General features: G+C 39.8%; 2 protein-coding genes across 5 annotated transcripts in view; both read left to right on the forward strand.

Moving 5' to 3' along the window:
* rnf220b (ring finger protein 220b) overlaps nucleotides 1–12,610 on the forward strand; it is a 36,219-nt gene extending 23,609 nt beyond the window's left edge. Inside the window, exons 5-16 of one of the 3 annotated variants that reach the window (XM_050054851.1) lie at nucleotides 63–155; nucleotides 3,269–3,311; nucleotides 3,655–3,744; nucleotides 6,711–6,754; nucleotides 7,081–7,168; nucleotides 7,582–7,678; nucleotides 7,921–7,980; nucleotides 8,785–8,846; nucleotides 8,971–9,055; nucleotides 9,851–9,959; nucleotides 11,701–11,775; nucleotides 11,884–12,610. In XM_050054851.1, the coding sequence (XP_049910808.1) occupies nucleotides 63–155; nucleotides 3,269–3,311; nucleotides 3,655–3,744; nucleotides 6,711–6,754; nucleotides 7,081–7,168; nucleotides 7,582–7,678; nucleotides 7,921–7,980; nucleotides 8,785–8,846; nucleotides 8,971–9,055; nucleotides 9,851–9,959; nucleotides 11,701–11,775; nucleotides 11,884–11,955 (918 nt within the window). In that variant the 3' untranslated portion in view covers nucleotides 11,956–12,610. The remainder of the gene's footprint in view (nucleotides 1–62; nucleotides 156–3,268; nucleotides 3,312–3,654; nucleotides 3,745–6,710; nucleotides 6,755–7,080; nucleotides 7,169–7,581; nucleotides 7,679–7,920; nucleotides 7,981–8,784; nucleotides 8,847–8,970; nucleotides 9,056–9,850; nucleotides 9,960–11,700; nucleotides 11,776–11,883) is intronic. The other 2 variants (XM_050054852.1, XM_050054853.1) reach the window with 2 other exon arrangements.
* A 1,814-nt stretch (nucleotides 12,611–14,424) lies between these two features.
* guk1b (guanylate kinase 1b) lies at nucleotides 14,425–20,617 on the forward strand. Of its 2 annotated transcripts, XM_050055504.1 has the most exons (9): nucleotides 14,425–14,580; nucleotides 15,597–15,712; nucleotides 15,950–15,991; nucleotides 16,900–17,025; nucleotides 18,152–18,248; nucleotides 18,940–19,078; nucleotides 19,524–19,608; nucleotides 19,689–19,774; nucleotides 19,905–20,617. In XM_050055504.1, the coding sequence occupies exons 2-9, from the start codon at nucleotides 15,601–15,603 to the stop codon at nucleotides 19,935–19,937; spliced, it is 720 nt and encodes a 239-aa protein (XP_049911461.1). In that variant the 5' UTR covers nucleotides 14,425–14,580; nucleotides 15,597–15,600; the 3' UTR covers nucleotides 19,938–20,617. The 2 variants fall into 2 exon arrangements, with proteins under 2 accessions (XP_049911461.1, XP_049911462.1); XM_050055505.1 differs by lacking the exon at nucleotides 16,900–17,025 and having other exon boundaries at nucleotides 14,426–14,580.
* The last annotated feature ends 83 nt before the right edge of the window (nucleotides 20,618–20,700 follow it).

Here is a 20,700-nt window from a genome sequence, read left to right on the forward strand (position 1 = left end):
AAGACAACACCTAGCTTGAATTATTTATTTGACTTTCTGTTCTTTCTTCTTTTTCTGTCCAGTCTCTCTCACTCTCGCTTCATATCAAGCGCGAAGGAGGCTCTCCCACCTCGCCGCCTAGAACATCAGAGGACGCCCACTCTGACCGATACCAGGTGAGATTAAGGAGAATACTATAAGGAGAATATGATTTACTGAGTAACATGATAAAGTAAACGTGTGCGTTTTCACTGGGGCTCGGATGTAGACTTAAAATGGATTAATGCACTTTTTTTACCCTAGAGACAAAATTTAAGAGCACAAAACACCTTACATTTTCTCCTTAAGTATGACACTCAAGGCTGAGGGACAGTATTGGGAAGCATCCCTTAAAAAGGTTCCTTAGTTAAAGAAAAACGTTAAGGCATTTGCTGCATTGAAAGAGAAGTAAGAGCAGTTAAATTCTACAGTTTACGTTGAGATCAATTTCGCTAAGCCCCGCCCCTTTGTGATGGTCCAACAAGCTGGTGGAGTAAGCATGGAGCCCACACTGTAACTAACTGCACTCCCTGAAGAAATATTATCATATTTTTGGAACAATGAAACAGTGATTGCAGAGAGAAGCAGACAGAGGGGTCTACAGTCTGTGTTTGAAGGATATATCCAGGATGTCAAACTGACTCAGCAGCAACAACAGGTTAAAAAGACAAAGATAGTTAGAAGCTAAAGCCGAACTATAGGCTACAGATCACAGTGTAAAAGTGAACCACCACATCACTGCTGATCACCACACAAGATGATTAATATAAATTCCTTAAGTATGGGACCAAGATAAGGAGAAAACCTTAGATGCTTATGTAAAAATTTTAAGGACTTATATAGAAGACATAAGAGTGTTTTGTGCAACCAAATTTATGTAAAGAAAGCCTCAACTCCAAACTGAAGGAAAATTTAACTAAAGGTGTTTTGTGTAACCGGCCCCAGAACAGCAGTGCATTTGTTAAACTGTAAACTTGGATTAAAATACAGTCATTTCTTTTTCAGGTTCATACTGCAGGTAATTATTGAGTGAATCTACACTTCTGTGTACTGACACTTTGTATTAGTGCGCTATTAGAGCACTGGACAACTTGTAGTTAGCAACATCATAAAACCATAGTCTGTTGTGGTGCCAGTGACTCAGCAGTTTTATGGTCTAAGGGTTGATCAAACGCTGTACTCAACACACAACACACCCCTTAAAAGTAATAAGTTCATCAGGAGTCAAGTTATTTTTATTTATATACTTAAAAACACAAGTGTGTTTCAAAGGACTTTATAAACTTAACATCCTAGTATCTAACAACAGCAGGTCATTGTGGAAAATACCTTAAGCACAAAGGCTCCAAAAGGTTTCAAAGTTGCTCTTGGATGACAAACTTTTTCTTCTCGTAGTAAACAAGGAGCCTCTCCTCTTTGGATCACAAATTAAATTGAGAGTTTAATCTGATTTTATGGTAAAGATTGGGCCAACATCAATTTCTTCAAAAGCCTTTGTAAATTACCTGGGGTGCGTTCTGGATCACTTTTTACCACCGGAAGACATGGCTTTTAAAGCGCTCAACAAAATTACAAACAAAGCAAAAACCAATTGTTGGATAGACTGACCTTAAAAACGTCACCTGGAGCACTGGAGTTGTGACACTTATGCTACCGTTTGGTATCTTTTGATACAGTAGCTCCTCGCAGTCTCTTAAAACAAATTACAGACTGCACAAAATAAGCTAATGAGAGTTGTTTTAAAGTTGTCAACCCGGCACACATCTCAGTCCAGTTTTTTGTAAAAAAAAAAAAAAATTAAACCTTCTCCCCATGGATAAAAGGGAAATTTAAGATTTGTATTTCCCACAAGATTGTGCACAAATCTGCACCTCCCTACTGATTATGCAAATATTTTAATCTAGTAAAATATGAGCCTCTAACACACACCAGGCCATCTAAAGGCCTTTGCACACTAGGTCAGTTTTTTTCTTCTGAAATTGTTGCACATCTAAAAATAAATACAACCTCATGTTGTGTCAGTCACATTTGCACACTGAGTCCTAAACTTTTGTCCTAGTTGTCATTACATTTTGCAGAACAGGTTCGATTTTCTGCGTTTTTCACATCCGTCGAGGCCTTTAGAGATGTTTGATTAAGAATCAGTGAAGAAAATGTGGTGGTGGGACACATCAGTGACAAAACAGAGGAGCACAGTATCCTTTCATAACTCAGATAGCTCACGTTCAACAGGTCAGATAGTAATATTCAGGTGGATGATGATGACGAGGACGAGGAGGAGGATGTGGACAGTACTCAGACTAAAAGAGAGACAGAGTGGAGCTCCTTCATGCAGATGTGGTACCAAATACAAGACACAGGGAAAGAGTGTGATGACAGATAAATGACTCCAGTGGAGAAAAGCAAGAGAGGAAATGTGTCTTTTCATTTTGTCTCGTCTTCAATGCATAGAACAAAAAAACTCATCTGACTCAGTCTGCAAGGTTTCTGTGCTTAAACATGTTTCTTTGGATGACCGATTTAAAAAACAAACCCGGAAAAAAAACAAAAAACGGTCTCAATGTGTAAAGGCCCTAGGAAGTTTTATTCCCAAGAGATTTAAAACATGTTTTGGGAAAAATACTTATTAGACATGTCAATGGAACAAGCTGCATATCTCACTTAAACTAAACCCAGTTGAGAGAAGATTTAAATCCCATCTCAAGAAATGTTTTTAAAATAATTTGGAGTATATAAATGCCTAAATTGTATTGTCTGTTTGTGTTTCTTAAGTTTAATGTCATTCTGGTTTCCATCTTGTATTGCATTAAATGACCACACTGGAGAGACGTCCTGAAGTTTTTTAGTGTATTTTAATCCTCAAAAATTAAAATTTCTAATTTGGAGTCTGTCATTGTGATCAGTCTGTCATGTATCTTTTAAATCTGGTCAAATAAATCGGAAAAAAATCAATACATCAGTAAATATAGTACAAACATATAAAATGAAGTTGAAGAGGAAAAGTGTATGAAGAAACTGTCGGTGGAGGTTGTCAGTAAAACACTTTGAATTTGCCATCATTGCTCTGTAATAAAGGTGACCATGGTAACAAGTGTTAACCACGACAATCAAAAGATATGAAGACATGCAGTGTGTTAATATTTTACCGCCATCTGCTGTGCTGCTGTTTTTTTATTCCAGTAGAAATGTGAATGAAAGATTTTGATAAAATATTAAACCCTTCTGATGCCATTCTTTCTGTTTGTTGCAGACGTTTCTCCGTGTGCGGGCCAACAGACACACGAGACTAAATGGTACGTTGATGCACGCACAGCTGACTGAATGTTGTGTTTCATTGCTGCTGACTCAGTTTGTCATTAAGAGAAAGCTCCGAGCAGTAGACTCTGTCAGGTGTCTGGCTATAAATCTTGAAAAAAAAAAAAAAAAGAAAAAAAAAAAGCCATTCTAGTTTCTTTTGTTCACACTGATGCGACCAGTTATGTGTTTCGTCCAACACCCCCACCCCCCCCACCCCTCACCCCTCACCCACCGCTCAGATATCACCCTTTTTTCCCACACCATCTCACACTGGCCTAGCGCCCACACGAGCAGAGGAGCTATTAACCTTTCAACTTTGACCTCTTGATATGTTAACAGTCGATGACCTCTGCTGGTGCAGGTGCTACGTCAAATCTGCCCCATTACGCCCCCACAGCGCAGGAGCCCACCTAGACTGCACACAAGCTGGTAAGACACACCGAGAAGCACCTTTTGTCACCATCACGTTTCACCACAGTGAGCAGCTGCTGAGGTTTGCCTCAAGTCTATTGATTTATAGAGAGGATACAGCTCTTTAATAAAGGGATTATGTTATAAGTTAGGGTTTTATCAGTGGTTGAAAGATAATTTATTATTTATCACTGTCCAATGACACTTGCTCTTACAGACTTTTAGATACCTTAATCTATTTAGTGATGATCTAAAGAACATTCAAGTTAAAGGGGATGAACATCAGCATCATCATGATCTAAATGTCATTAATAAAGCCATTACTTACGACTTATAAACCCCTAATGAAAGTGTTACAAAACAAGATTAATACAAGCATAAAAGGATAAATAAACAATATTAAGACAACAATTCAGCTGTTTATTTTCTTTCCAACCATCTCTAAAGTGATCTAATGGATCCTCTGCGCTGATACAGACATGTAGACACACAGAGCGTCCTCACAGCTGCGGCTGACACTACAGACATCTTACTACTGTTATTATTAACGCTGAGATTCTCCGGCTCTTAGCTGACTCTTCAAACTGCCAGTGCTGTCGAGGTCTGTTAGCCTTTATTGGGCCTTATAACAGCACAGCATAATGAGCTTCTAAATACATGTCAGGGAGGAAAAAGAGGAAGGCAGGACGAAGAGGAGGAGGAGGACGAGGAGGGGGCTCCTCTGTTGATTAATCAACCTCTCTCTCGCTTTCCCTCTCTCTGTTTGATGAGCGCTTCCTCATCTATGACCGTCTCTTTAACCCTCATTATGTTCGCTGCGGTGGCGGCACCCGGGTCACGGCCACCAGCTCTGTCTGTGCCCCCCCCACACACACACACACCACCTTGGGGGGCCACTGTCATCCAGCGGGAATTAGAGGGCCCTAAAACTTAATGTCCCCTTATGCAATCTGCAGTCAGTCAGGTCACAGTGGGAGAGGAGGTGCAGTTGGTGTTCTGCCATGTTAACTTTTATATCAGAGAGGAGAGGAGGGGGGAGGAGGGCGGGGTGACAGGGTGGGGATGGGAAGAACGATTTGGATCCACTGCTGAAAAAAAACGGCAGTTGTTGTTTATATGAAGCTCATATCTGTAGTTTCTGGCTCTTATGTGTAGTTTTACTGCAGCGTCTGTGTGTGAATGTGGTCGCCTTATGCGATTGTGTTTCAGGCTGATCCACATATACTTTTTTTTTTTTTCTCAAATAACAAGAGAAGCTGGTATTTTTGAATGTTGTTGCTATCAGATAAGCTCAAGCACACCATCTAAAATCATGTCAAACTTCATATTGTAACAATATTCTCCTCATACAAGACACAATAATCGATGTTAAGTGTTAACTTTCTGTTTTTCAAAAGCTTTTGTCAGGTTTATTTAATGTTTATTTGTATGGGGACAAGTATGTAGCATACATAAATGACACACACCACAGCATTTATAGCCTAAGCTAATTTGCAATGCCTGTCCCTAGCAGGGCCTTAAGATACAAAAGACTCAGCAACAAGAACACAAGTAACAGTGCAAGGTACAAACAACAATAAAAATACAGATGGGACAATACAAGACACAAACTGCGATACACAATTAGCACCATAGAATACTAAGCACGAAATTATTCATGACTGCGTGACTGATTCCTCTTCAAAAACTGTCTCACTTTGAGTTTAAAGTCATCGAAATCAGGATCCAGTTTGAGTTCTGTAGATAAAGAATTCCATGTTAATTACACGGACAGAAAAAGCTGTCCAAATGAGGATTTACACAGGGGATATTAGGTTTATTTTCATCTAAAAATCCAATATATATTGGTTTTTAAACAAGTTTCTATTTTTTTTAATTAGCAAAGCCACTCCACAGTCTTTTACATACCTTCCAGCAACTGCAGAAATACCCCAGGTTGGGAATCCCTGTTGTATATTGTCATATTGTGAAAATTTAGAAACTTAAAAGTAAAGAAATTATCTCTAACTCTGAGCAGAAGATCACACTATAGCATACAATAACATGAGTATTATGTTTTTCTACCATTTTCATGTTCATCACATAAACAGGTTCCATTTTAGGAAGTACAAAACTTAACATTACACTGAGGGTTATTATTGTCTTGTTATTTTTCTTTTGACTAAGAAAAAACTGACATGTTTGTTGATCTTGAAGACGGCCCAACGGCTGAAACCTCATCAAAATAAAAGAAATGCATATGGGGTCAGAGTGTGCGACACTTGTTTGCTACAATCAAGTCTATTGCCAGTGATCAGCACCTCGTTATAGCTCTTGATGTGTGTTACTTTTATATGTCAAATAAGAAAAAAACTGCAACAAAATAATGTAACAGTTAATGAAGGTGTACCTCAGTTTAAATATAATATCTTAGGAGAATTAATGGAGCTATGCACCACCAAAGTAACATTAATAAACGCTTAAAACAGAGGCAGAGACTTAAATCACAAGTGAAAGTTGTCTTTCTAATGTAAAAAAGTTTGAAACAACTATCTGCATTACAAAGAAAAACTGAAAAAAAAAAATATATATATATATGAAGGATGGGGGGGGGGGGCTCTCCTGATTTCCCCAAAAAAGTCTGACAGCCTTCTGCCAAAACAAAAAAATACAACACCCTCCCTAGTCCCTTACTTTTCTCTGTGTGACTTCCTTTACAAACTACTTCCTGTTTCTGACCTCCCTAATGTTTTCTGTTTGTGGGAGGACTACACATCTCTCTATCACATGGAAAATATTTGGATTTTAAGACACAGACCACATGTCAAGAAAATCTCCAGGGAACAGGTCCCTTCTTCAATCTACAGTCAGGAATAAAATAATAATAAGTTTCTGTGACGTTAGAGAATCATAAAGGGGTCGACTGAAGTCACTGCAGCCTGCTTTCAAGTATCAGTATCATCATCATCATCATCATCTCATCTCTGTCTTCTGTCTGTTCCCAGTCAGGATCGGAAAGCTGAAGAGGAGGAAACCAGAAGACGGACAGGTGTGTGCTTTATATTGTTCTCCTAGAGGACAGATGAAAATATTTGTTTCCTTGACATTTATACTGTAATCAGAGAAGAGTATATATGTATATAACGTGTAGAGTTGAGAGAATGTCAGTGGTCGAGACCCCGTGACACTGCTGACTGCTTTTGTTCACGTAGCATCAGGATCACTGTCAGCTCGCTGTGTATCCATGTGAAAACACCGCCGGCGTTGGTTCACAGCTATGAAAACACAGAAGCAGATACGTAGCTGGAGGCTACAGGAGACATACGGACACATTCACCGAGACAGTGACATTGTGTATGTTCATGTGTGTTTCAGGAGGGTTCAGCGGACTTGGTGCCGTTGCAGGACGAGTGGAACGAGAGGAGAAGGATGCAGATGACGTCTATAGTCGGAGGGTTTAAAGGTAAGCGTACGTCCGTGTGTGTCTTAAGTGTGTGTGTGCGTGCCATTGTGGTACCCATGTGTGTGATCTCGCTCAGTGGAGGGTGAATAATGTGACTGAGTGACAGTTGAAAAACCACTGAACTTTTCAGTCCAGATTACAGTGGAGCCGGATGCCTCGGAGGTTAGCTTAAAAGTAACGGTTTCCTTTACCCGAGAAGAAGCTCTGACCTGCAGACTAGTTACACGCTGACTGACAGAAACAAGCAGACGGGCAATGTAACATTTTGTAATGTCAAAATTCACCCTAATGTGTCCTTAGAAATAAGTACAGCTCACTCTGTCGCTGTATTTTCTGCTTTTACAAGCAACTCTATCCCACAGTTACTGTAATCGAAATTAATTTTGATTGTTGTTGTGACAATGTCTTCTCAGGTGCAGTGCTGGTGAGCACGACTTCTAAGGAGTGTCGAGACAGCGACGCAGACCTGGATGTGGATGGAGATGATACTCTGGAGTACGGCAGAGCGCAGTATCCTTTAACACAGCAGCAACACTTAATGTTTCTGTGCATATAAGCTCATAGTGGAGTGAGAAGAATCCATTGAGTGAACTAAAAGAGATGGCTTCAACTTGGAGACAGTGTGACAAAGTAATAGATTGTGGATTCAAAAATAAAGTCTTATGTTTCAGTTTTCTTTACTGTTTCAGCATCTCACAGGTTAGCTGTTGTTATCCTTGTGTTGTTCTGTGTTTCCTGACCTGTGCTCTCAGATACACAGAGACAGATGTAATCCCCTGCTCAGGAGAAAGCTCCAAGGAGACAACAGTCAAGTATGTATTGCACCTGACGGGGTCTCATTCACAGTGGATGTTCAGATAGATATCAATCTGTGTTAGCATTTATTAAGAGCAAATTTTCCTTATAAATCCTTTATGGTTTTTTGGCTTTAAAGCTACATATAGCTATGTATTTTAGGGTACTGTTTAAGTATAAAATGAGAAAGTTTGTCCAGGTGTTGGGCGGTGCTTAGTACTTCCGTTTAACTGTATCCAACTTGGCGTCCAGGTCACGAACTTTGTGATATTACAGATAGAAAGTACACTAAATGAAGCTTTGCGTTAGTTCATGCAGGAGGGGTGGGGGGGGGTTCTGCAACACGCTCCCTGTATTGGTTTAGCATGCTGCTTGTCTGATCCAGGGAGCATCTTAAGAGTGGAGCCATCAGCGCCAAGTATAACTGTATTTCCACTTGTTGCATTAAATAGTTAAATAGTGATGAAAGTGTTCCTGACGAAATATGTTTCTGAAAACATTTGAGGTGAGATAAAGGCAATGCAGTAACAGAATCTTGATTCATATTTGATCAGTGCTGCTGAGTTTGACAGTTTAGTGACTGACATGACTGACAGCTGCGTCAGAGACTCCTCGACTCTGATTGGTTGTTCTCATTCTCATGCAGTAAGGCCATTAGAAAGGATACAAGGCAATATAGTAGGGACAGGAATATGATTTTTTCCCCCGCAGATTATCTGTCTCATATAGTGCTGTGAGAATACAGTGACAGTTTCAGCCAGTATGGAAAAGCGTTGTTACCAGCTGCCTTAAATGTCTGTTCATTTTTTTATTTTTTTCAGCAGCAGCAGTTCGTTGCCAGACTCCAGGTTAAGCCTAGAGTTTTCCAAATGGTCAAATGATGGTGAGTTAAAAAAATATCTGAATGAATGAATTGATTAAATAAGGCAAAAATGAAGAACACAATGCAAAGTAGATGCTTGTCTTATTTTTTTACATGCCTTATGTGCGTGTGTCTGTTCACTCAGGGAGTCCATCCACCAGCAGTGGAGAGAAGGTGGACGGCAGCATAGCTGGTCTCCCCAAAACCTGCAAGAACTCTGAGATAGAGACGTAAGTTTGTCTCTCAAAGCTTACAATATATAGCAATTAATAGAAGTTTTTATTTTGTGTAAACTCACACAGTTTGGGCTCCAGAACTGAAATCGATCAAAAAAAATCCTGGCTGATACTGCTGGGAGTGAGGCAGGTTAGCTGTAGTGAGTCCCAGCTGTAACATCAGGTGTGAATGAGCCAATCAGAGCTGAGGAAGTGAAACCGTCCCATACTGTAAAGTGTATTTTGGCGGACGGGCTCTTTGTGTCGTATCAGTTCAGACTTCCTGCCCCTGCTCCCGCCAGCCTGATACACAATACTATATCAATGTGATGATATCATCAATCAAGGTCACAGCAGGCGACGCACACGTGTGTACACACATTTCATCACACTTAATGCGTTGCAGCCTGTCTGCCTCGCCGTACAGTGTGTTTGCACATATAGTCCGTCCTGTAATTGTGTGTGTGTGTGTGTGTGTGTGTGTGTGTACGTCTATTTCTGTGAGGACCCTGACACCTCAACCCCCCCACCCCCTCCTTACACACACACACACACACACACACACACACACACACACACACACACACACACACACACACACCCCTCTGCCTATGATAAATGAGACAGCGAATGCAGGCAATGTGATTGCTGCTAAATTTCATGCTCAGTGTCCATGTTGGCCAGCGAATAATTTAATCTGTCTTCGATTTATAAATGACTCTCCAGTGTCTGCCTAACTCATGCACCCTCCCATCTCCCCTCCTGTTACCGTCCGTCCGTGTGTGTGCGTGTGTGTGTGTGCGTGTGCAGGCTCTCAGAGGATTCCACGCTGACAACTCTGGATGCACTTAAAGCTCGGATACGGGATTTGGAGAAACAGTTGTCTAAAGGAGACAGATTTAAATGCCTCATCTGCATGGTGAGTACGAAGGCAAATTAAACCGACAGAGCAGACACACAAAATAGAGAGAACAGCGCAGTAATGCAGAAAGTGTTGATGCCCCTGCAGGGACCGATAAGTCAGTGATATCAGTCATGCTTTTTCAAAGGAATGTAAACGTGGTGATAATATTTTGATCTGTTGTGACAGATTTGTATTTGTCTTTTTTGCTTTTTAAAATTGCGTAAAACTTAAAGTAATATTTGAAAATCCCAGGCTAATCAGGTTTGACGTCACACTTAAATTACCTTGCAGACTCTCAGTATGATTAGTTGACAGGACATTTTACTGTTTTATCAATTCTGTATTGTATTAATATAGATTTAGTGTCAGTTATTTTATATTTTCTACACTTTTTCACTCTAGTACTGGAATGATTAGTTAGTCAATCAAACAGTTCACATACAAAAAAATAAATCAGGAATATTTCAATGTTCAATTAAACATTCAAGTCATATATTGACTCTAAAATGTGAGCGTTTGCTGCTTGTGTCTGTTGTATATCATGGTTTTGGGCTGTTGACCGAACAAAAATACAACAAAAACATTCTTAACAACTTTTTTTTTTTTTACGTTTTTTTAGAGCAAATGATTAATTGATTATTAGAAAAAAAATATTAATCTAAAATGAAAATAATTATTAGTCACAGATCTATTTTATACAACTAAATCTAGGTTGTAGTTACTGAACTATGAGCTCTCTAACTTTATATAACTTAACATTAACTTTAAAGTCGTGGCTAGGTTTACAGTCTGCGGTCTCTTTAGAAATCTTTAAAAAACAAAGACCCATCTTTTCAAAATGGTCTTTGTCCCACCCTAAATTGTCTAGATCTTGTTTCCCTGGTATGTTTCTGTGTGAGGCCTTAGTAGCCTGTATTTGCTCTATGTTTTACTTTATTTTTGATGCTTTGTTTTATTTGATTTTATGGATTGCATGTTTTATTGTTTGATTGCTTGATTGTATTTTGTGAAGCACTTTGTGAATTTCATTTCTGTGAAAGGTGCAATATCAAATCAATTTTATTATTATCATTATTATTATTATTATTATTATTATTATTATCATCATCATATAATCAAAGTTCAGGTCAACCACTGATCAGATTCCTGTACTTGTGAATTCACTAATGTTGCTAATGCCATACTTTTTTTTAGAAGAAGGAAAATCGATACAGTTTTCGCGTGATAGACTTTGCTTATTTGGATTTTAACTCATGGACAATGGCAGAGGTTTTGTTTCAACATTTGGGGGAACACGTAAAACTGTGGGTTAGGGTCCTCCCTCGGGACATTTTGGGCATCAAACACTCAGTTTCCTGCATTCTGGTGAATCTTTATGCATCAATTTTTGCTTTTTCTGCATCAGTTTTTGCTGGAAATGTCTGAAATTGTGTCAAATGTTCACAATGTGTTATATGTTCTTAATGTTGAGGGTGAAGTTTCCCTTGTGCCCCCCTCCCTCAAATCTATGCTTCTGGGGAGAATCGCTAAAACAATATGTATTTTAACATGAAATAAAACGGAAACACTATAGTTTAATAATGACATAAAAATCACTTAACGCCCCAGCTGGACCTTCATGTTGTTAAAAGGAGCTTCAATATAAGTTGATTTAACACGGAGCGTCATTTAATGCTCTTATAGTTTCACATGGACATCTAGTGGCAGCTTTAGGTACTACATGTTAGGAGTCACCACCTGTGTTTTGTCTCTGCAGGACACGTACACAACCCCTCTCACCTCTATCCAGTGCTGGCATGTTCACTGTGAGGAGTGTTGGCTTCGAACGCTGGTAAAAAAAAACAAAAAAAAAAACATCAGATTTTTATGTGAAAATTAAGTAAAATGATCAGATTATTATAGTCGGACTTTTGTCTTACTTTTTTTCTCTTTTCTTTAGGGAGCAAAGAAGTTGTGTCCTCAGTGCAACACCATCACCTCACCTGGAGACCTGAGGCGGGTCTACCTGTGACGCAGCCACTCACAAAATGAGAAGAAGGGGGCTTCTTCTGTTTTAACTAATCAGGGGTGGACTTGTGGGCAGCTGGCCTGTCATAGACTCCCACCCTCCTCCTCCTCTTCCTCCTCACACCTTCCTGATCCTACCTGTTTATCAGTGTGTCCTCTAACGCCTGACAATTTGCAGGACAGCAAGTGTGACCTTTGACCTTCCTTCACAGCCCTGTACAATATCCATGTTCCTGCTGCAACATCGACCAGACCGGAAGAAGCATCCAAAACCAACTGAGAGCTCAGGCACTGAAATACTAAGAGAAGAAAAATGCTTTGGGACAAGATTTATCAACTTTGTAATTCTTTGTTCTGTTTTACGAGGGAGGAAAAAAATAGTTAAATCACATGCGAAGCACATGTACATAGTTTTGTGTATGTTTGGATTGGTGTGTGTGTGTGTATATGATGTTGACTAGCAGAACAGCCCGACTGTATCTACTGTACAGAGTTTGTCTTTGCTTAGATCATTTATTATTTGTTTAGCTCCTGTAGGTTGGAAACATTCACAGTAATCTCATCACATTCAGGCTCATTTTGTCTTTGTCATGACGTTTCTTTGTAAAGGGTCATTGAATTTAATTTTATCAATGTTACTACAATAAAACGTGTGTCTAAAAAAGTTACACAATTTTATCCGTGGGTGGTGACATCAGTATTCACCTGTTGAATGTGTGGGTTTTGGTGTGGAAGCATGTTGTGTTGTTCAGGCCTGACAGCAGCCCTATTCTGGTGTCTCTTATGTGGCGAACTCGCCCTTTAAGAAGTGGGTCGGTGCAGGATTAGTCCCACAGAGCCCGTGGCAGCTCATGTAGAGTCGAGGGACGCTAAACCCTGCTATTTTGAGCTTTTACTGCGTGAGGGACAGTGGACTATAGTGACACTAGGTTCAATCACAGAGAAGGAAAACAACCCTCAATTTAAAGTCCATCTGCAGTCAGCTGTTTAAAAGTCTATGGCTGAATTTTATCAGAACAAAGGAATACTTCGCACCTCTATTTCCAAACAGGTGTAAAAACTTGTAGAAAAACTCCTGCACACTGTCTAACTTGCAAAAATAATGATTTTAATGCTGCAATGTTTCGGTAACAAGACCTACATCAGACTAACAGTTTGCCTGATGTAGGTCTTGAGCAGGAGTTTTTCTACATGGTTGAATTTTTCGCCAGTTTTCAAATCATAATTCCATTCTAGTAGGAAAAGTGAAAAAGCAGAGCGTATGTTTCCCTCTTTCCCACCAGTCTGAACTCCAGCATGCTCCTGTAGAGCTGCTTAAAGGAATACTTCACTCACAAAATGATTGTATATCAATACCTCACCCCATGATAAGCTGAATTGGTGAAGAAAACGTTGCCTCTATGGTTAACAAAGAATCCAAAACCAGAGAAAATCCTTGATGAACTGCAGTTGAAACGATTCGCATTTAACAACAGTGAAACCATATCAAACACATTTACAAACTCTCACACAACTCATGTCATACAACACAATCTCATTTATACAGTCATATGCTCACTACTTCCGAAATGAGTATTTTTGCTAAAATATTACCGTTTAAAACATTTCCATATTATTTATTCTTATTTATTGGTGATGTAATGATGTCACTTGTTCTTTTTAACTTGCCCCGTGTACAGTTGTAGCTTTTAAATTTCATAGAGCATACATGTAGCACGCCTGGGCAAGCATGTTTGTTTGGACTCTTTAATGCGCTTGCTCAGGTGTGCTACATGTATGCTAAAGTGTTTTAAATATTAGTTTGAGCAAAAATGCACGTGTTTTGGAAGTATTTAGCATATGAATGGATAAATGAGACCTGGATTATACTGCAAAAATTGTGTGTGCAGTTTGTAAAGGGGTGTTTTCATATAATTCTGCTGTTGTTAAACGCGGCCCCCTTTACTTTAATTCATCAGGAATGTTCTCCTCATTTTTGGATTCACAGTTGAGGCATGTGAGAATGTTTTCTTCACATATTCAAGGTAACACAAGGTGAGTAACTGATATTCAAATGGTCATTTTGTCGAAGTATTCCTTTAATAGACTGTGATTGCACTGGGCACTTACATGTATGAATATGTGTAACTTTCTGAGTGTGAACAAGGCATTCAGAAAAGTATCCTGGATAAATGAAGGTAAAAAAAAATGCTTCACCCAGAGCAACTTTGTGGGAAGAAATAAATACTAGTAATAATTACAGTGTATTTACCTCCCTAACTTCAACCTGGCTTTCCCCTTCAAAGCCACAACCTCATATCTGTTGCGTAAGCATCAAGTCTCCAGATACACAACAGAAACAAATTCACACATTTACATAAAGTCTCTGCTGCAGTGATCATTTGTTTATGAAACCTTCTACCTCACCCACACGGTGTTTATGTGACCTGTATGGACGGTGTGGATAAAAACAAGCCAGCGTGCACACATGGGATTGGTCGGTGAGCTGAAGGGAGGTGGTGGTAATTCAGAGTGACAGTGAGCTGCTTCAGTGAATCAAACACACAAACAGATTGTAGTCCATTAAGAAGCCTGGCTGAGGAATCATCTGCTACTGGACGTTTAGAAGAGACAAGCGGTGTGAGGAAAGGTAAGGTGCAACTTTTGAACTACACAATAAACAGACAGTCGGTTACTTACGTGATGAAGTCTGGGTTCAGGTGTAAACCTCAATTAAATGGAGAGCTGCATTATAACTGTATTGCACTGTACAGCTAAACTCACAGCTTGTCATGCTGCATCCATAATATATGCTTGTACAGTAGCTGTTTGCTGCTTAGACATTTTAAATGCTCTGAATTTGTGTGGAGAAAATGTGACAGAGGAAATCCTGCATTATTGGTGACACTTTTCAAAGGCTAAAATAGTTGTTTGGCTCCTTGGTTTGGGATTAGCTGTTCTTATCTAAAACTGAAGGTGAAGTGAATTATCCCTAAAATGTTGAAGGAAGAGGTTGGATGTTTTTCCACTGTGAAAGACTGACTGTATTATTAAGTAATTGTCTTAATGGGAAGTCTAAATGAATTGATTCAGCAGTGTGCCTGAAATATCAGCCTCTCTCAGCGCAGCAGGTAAATGGGTCACCTGTCCTGCACCCTTTGTGCTGCCTGGCCCAGATCCAATTAATCCTGCTGACTGACCTGCCATGACTTCATTAACAGGCACTCTTAACATTAACCTCGGGGCCTGCGGCTGTCTAACGAGTCAGCAATTAGGACGTGGACGTGTTGGAATATTTCAATTAAGGAAATAGGAATTTCCTAAGTGTGGATTAATTATGAGTGGAGACTAAAGCCACAATAACGTCGGAGCAAAGGTCTGCTTTTAACCTTGAGTGTGCGTGTTCTTTCTGAGAGCATAGTGGTGGAGAGAAGCTTGGATCAAAGGATTATCCTTACTGCACCTTCAGCCAGTCGACAGGAGAGTTAGTGAGCTTTACAAGTGCTGCAGTAGTAATGTTCAGGTGGAAGAGGAGTTTAAAATACTTTCAAAAGATCAAAATTCATTGAACTATCTTCTGAATAAAACAATTATTTAACAATTTTTAATCTGCTTTCTGCACAAACCTGAGCTCCCTCTCTGCTCGTCTTTCCCTGTCTGCCCCAGAACAATGTCAGGACCCAGGCCCCTGGTGCTGAGTGGCCCCTCCGGAGCAGGGAAGAGCACTCTAATGAAGAGGCTGATGAAGGATCACGAGGGCGTCTTCGGATTCAGCGTGTCACGTACGTTTGTGTGCCAACTTGGCTGTTGGCTTCCACTGAGATATCCTGTCTGAGGGGGAAGTGGGACAGGAGTCACACTGTCTCGACTTGTTGGTCTAATTCGGCACCGGCCAATAGATGTTGTGTGTTATCAGTAAATCTTTTCTTGCAGCAATGTTACTTTACAAGCAACATCACTGATGATCCGTTACCTTTTTATCTCGGTGGGTTTTTAACGATGAAATCCTCTCCTCACAGACACAACGAGAAACCCTCGACCGGGAGAGGAAGATGGAAAAGGTACAGTAGTGCTGGCTCAAAACAGACATGTCTGTGACACTTTATAGTATCTGCACAAGAGTAACAAGTGGGGTTGATGTTTATAGCACCTTCACACTGTAGTGATGTGATTCACCATACAGGAGCCCAGCCATTAGGACAGGGAGACAAAAGCATCACCCTTAATCCACTCCAGAACCACCACCACCCTTACCAACATGGGCAGTATGCAAAAACCTCGCCAAAATTTAGCCTAGTTTTGTAGCATTATTTATCTCCTTCCTGATAAGATAGTACGACATGGTTGGTACATATGTATGCCTTAGGTTGTCTAGTTTCATATGATGCCAGTATCTTCACTCTAGCTTTACTTTGCCGCGTTCAGCTTCACCTGCCATACCTGGTGCTTTATCACGCTTCTTTTGGCCATCGCCTCTCCGCTCCTTTTGTTTTCTGTACCCTGTTTTTTGAGCCCTGGATTTTTGGTGGTGCATTTTGACTTTGCTAGTCAGGCTGCAGTTCGCTGTACGTCTTTACATTAGCGGCACGTCTGTTCTGCACGTCTGACCCCTGCTGTTACTGTGGAAAGGGTATCCTGTAAATATAAATAACTCCTATTGTCAGTGATATAAAGTCAGTCATAGACCTTTAAATGGCCGCCCCCCCTGCTCTGGGCCGGAGTCATCTGTACCCTTTGACCCCTTCCCTGAAGGTGGAGCTGGAGCTGTGATAAAAGTATATTTTCCACCTCTTTGTTTTTGTTTCTTCACCATGTTTCCCCACCTTCCCCCGCTTGCCCGATCTAAAGTAACACCCACAACACTTCTTACTCCCAAAGTGAACTGCACGATTAGTTTTGTCCCCCCTGTTTAGTGTCCTTTTTTGAAAGGGATAAACCTCTTTCTGTGCCTTCTTTGCTTTCTCCATAGGCCTGAACAAGCTCCCCATGCTTCTGGGGGCTACTTTACTGCCCGTAGCAGACGTCTTCTCCTCTGAAGACTTAGAAAAGTCATCCTCATTTTCGTGTCCAAACGAATCAGAAACCACAGATAAAGGTGACCTCGGTGTGATTTCTGATCACAGTTTGTTAAGGCAGAGGGGTTACTTTCATCATTCTGGCACGCTGTCATTTGATTTGTGACAAATAAAAAAAAAGAGAGAGAAATGAAAAACGTTTCATGATCTAAGGAATCAGGATCAGACAGTTTACACTTTGGAGTAAAAAGCTTTTTGAAAATAGCCCCCTGTGACGCCTCAGTAGTGATTCCCATCTCCAGTCCTGTGAGGTTATGTGTCCCATTTCCCTCTGTGGCTGATGGAGCACTGATGATTTGCAACCATACATTAGCATCACAGGAGCAAGATTCATTAGGGGAATTTATTTGGGGATATACAGGGTCCATCTGAGCATTTCAAACACTGCTGACATGTCCCTTTAATGTGCTAAAACTCCTGAAACATACTTTTTTGTAAGATGCTGTTGATGTTTTTATCAGTACTGACATTAATGGACACTGAATTGTTGAAGTCTAGACCACGTCAGTGCTCACTTTGGGCCCAGCTGAGGTTTTGATCTTGCATAAAAATATCTCACGTATTTTTTCTCTCCCGAGTACAGTTTAAAAGTAACTCTGCCTTGTTTTCAGGCTTACTATCCATTTGTTTACAGCACTGCCACTTTCTCTTCTTTAGTCTGAGCAGACTCCTTGCTGTTCTCATGCTAATGACTGTGTGCCATTGCAGTGTCCATCAGTGGTAGAGGTAGTGACGTGTTTATTTCTAAAACTTTTGATGTTGTGAAGATTTAGGCGTATGGATCTGGTATGGACAATGTAATGTGCTCTATATTCTCTATACTAATAGAAATATAACATTTGTTATCATTGCAAGCTTTTAACTTTGATAACAACTGTGTACTACACACACACAGTCTCAGAGTTAGCATACAGACATACACTATCAGATAAACTGTAAACAAGTTGAGCCTTTGTGCCTGGATTTTCTGTTCTGCCTGTGATTGCTGTGATGTTCACTGTTCATTGTGATGAAACTGGACTCATCCCCCACTAAAAACTGTGGCGAGCGTTCATTTGATTTGCATCACTTCTCTTCAGTCGTTTCTTTCCATTGTGCAAGTTTTCATGGCAAACCTAGATTCATTATTAATGTTGCATCTTACAGACTACCACTTCACGACGAAAGAGGCCATGCAGGAGGCAATCGACAACGGAGAGTTCATCGAGAACGCTGAGTTTTCCGGCAACATGTATGGAACAAGGTAAATATTTCTCACCACATAATCAAGAGTGATCTTTAAAAAATGTCTGATTTAGATGCATAATAGCTGACATCTCTACTTTTTGTCCAAAGGCATCCCAGTTTCAATAGTGATTTAAGGGGAAACGTCTTAGCAAACTGCTTACCTGTAATAAAAGAAGCTTCATCTGCATGGTTTTTATGGTCTAAATGCAGCTTCAGAAGCTTTTCCACCCACAGGATGAAAATCTGAAGCATATATGAGTGAAAATACAATTAACTATCACTGTAACTGATAGTGGTTAAACTTAATTCAGTAGAAACTAAGACTGCTGTCTTATATAGGAGACCCTCAGGCTCGGCCGCAGGGATCAAGAGGATATATAATAGCCCGGTGGCAGATGGTGGAGCTTTAACCCCCCTCAGGTCAAAAAGAGCAACGCTGCAGCTCAGCAAATCGTGTGTCACGTTTAATCTCTTCCTCTTATTCTGAAGATAACACACACTCGCCACGGTACGAGTCCGAGCAGCTTGGATCAATGCAGCGATCCTCTTACCTTAGTCACGTCGTGTGAGAAGCACACAGTTACACTCTATATAATACCTGATGGAACATTGTCCCGCCCGCCCATGTTTAGATGTATAGTCCTGGATGTTTAAAAAATCCCCTGTTTTATATGATTTAATGATGTAACAATGCTTTAATTCTCTAGTAAAGCTGCCATAGAAGACGTGCTGGCCAAGAACCTAATCTGCATCCTAGATGTGGACATCCAGGGGGTGAAGAGGATTAAAGAGACTGACCTAAACCCCATCTACGTCTCCATCCAGCCTCCCTCCATGGAGATCCTGGTAGATGTCCAACTTAATATTTTGCATTAATGTAATATATTGCCTGTAAAAGGTAGGATGTGAAAGAGTGACAAACATGCTAATTTTATTTTATTATATTTTATCATTTCATTTTGTTTTAATTCATTTTAATTTATTTTATTTTATTCTATTTTATTTTATTTTATTTTTAATTTATTTTAATTTATTTTATTCTATTCTATTCTATTCTATTCTATTCTATTCTATTTTATTTTATTTTAATTTATTTTATTTTGTTTTTTTAAATTTATTTATTTATTTTGTATAAATTTTTAAGCATTGATCCCCTTATTAAATTTAGTTAGATTTTTTTCTTTTGGTGTTGGGGGGCAAATTGGTCAGACATGACAGCTGTTTCATTACTTCATGGAGCGCCACTATGGTCAAAGATAACGTGTCATTTCTCATGTCTCGTCTGTCTCAGGAGAAACGTCTGAGGGACAGACAGACAGAAACAGAGGAGAGTTTACAGAAACGCCTGGAGGCAGCACGCATTGACATGGAGCTCAGTAAGTTTCTCAGAAGTTCTACATGACATGAAGCTGAAATGATGACAACTCTTGCAGCTGATGCCATTCTCTTCTTCTAGGTAAAGAGCCTGGAGTGTTTGATGTTGTTATCATCAATGATGACTTAGAGAGGGCTTACGAGGAGCTGAAAGACATCCTAAATGATGTGAGTAAAACCATTAAATAGCCTTATTCTTATTTATTTAACAAATATGTTGCTACCAGTGTCTGCAGATGTTGCATAAGACCATTAAATGCACAGAAAATAAGAGTATCCCTCATCTGTCTTTAAACAGGAAATCCAAAAAATCCAGGAGGCCAAATCATAAGAAGCAAACGGTCTTTCTGCTGCACACACTGCGAACACAACTCAAAATAAACTTTCATCTGGAGAGAAGTTTTGTTTTAGCCTCTACGTTAAATGGTCGGAGGTTTGCTTTAAGGACAGTTTGATGCTCGCTGATGCTCAGAAGGAAAAGAGGGACTCTGAAGTGAAGGCTGTTTGTGTTTGACGGAGAGAGACCGGGGGTTGTGTTAGATTTAGTAAAATCAGTGGTTGATATCTAGGTGTGAACATCTAACCCATACATCTCTGCCAGCTGGCTCAGCTGCTATGTAAAAGAAAAACAACAGGTACAACTGCCAAATTCAATGCTACAGTGCACACTTTGTAAACCAAAGTTTGGCACTGACCAACCCATGAGTGTGACGTACACATCAGTCAGTACAGCCAGTACCTCACCGTTAAAATATTGTAGTTATACTTTCATTTATTTGTTCTGTTGAATTCTTATACAGTAGGAATAAATCTACTCATAGTTAAGTGTATGACTATTACAACTAGTATTATGTTATTTAAATAATTACATGCTGCATATTATTTATTACAAAGGAAGTTTGTGCATCTGAGATAAAATCACTGCATATATTATATGTAAAACATCTGCATGTATGCTTGTGTGTTTGTGTACAAATGAGACTGAATAAAGAATGTGAGGATGATGACTGACCACGTTTGTGCCATTTAATTATTCTTTCATTCATCAGCTCATTCGGATAGGTGGCTATCCCAACATTTAAGTATCATGAAGC

This window comes from Epinephelus moara, chromosome 10 (genome assembly GCF_006386435.1).
Source record: "Epinephelus moara isolate mb chromosome 10, YSFRI_EMoa_1.0, whole genome shotgun sequence".
NCBI lineage: Eukaryota > Metazoa > Chordata > Actinopteri > Perciformes > Serranidae > Epinephelus > Epinephelus moara.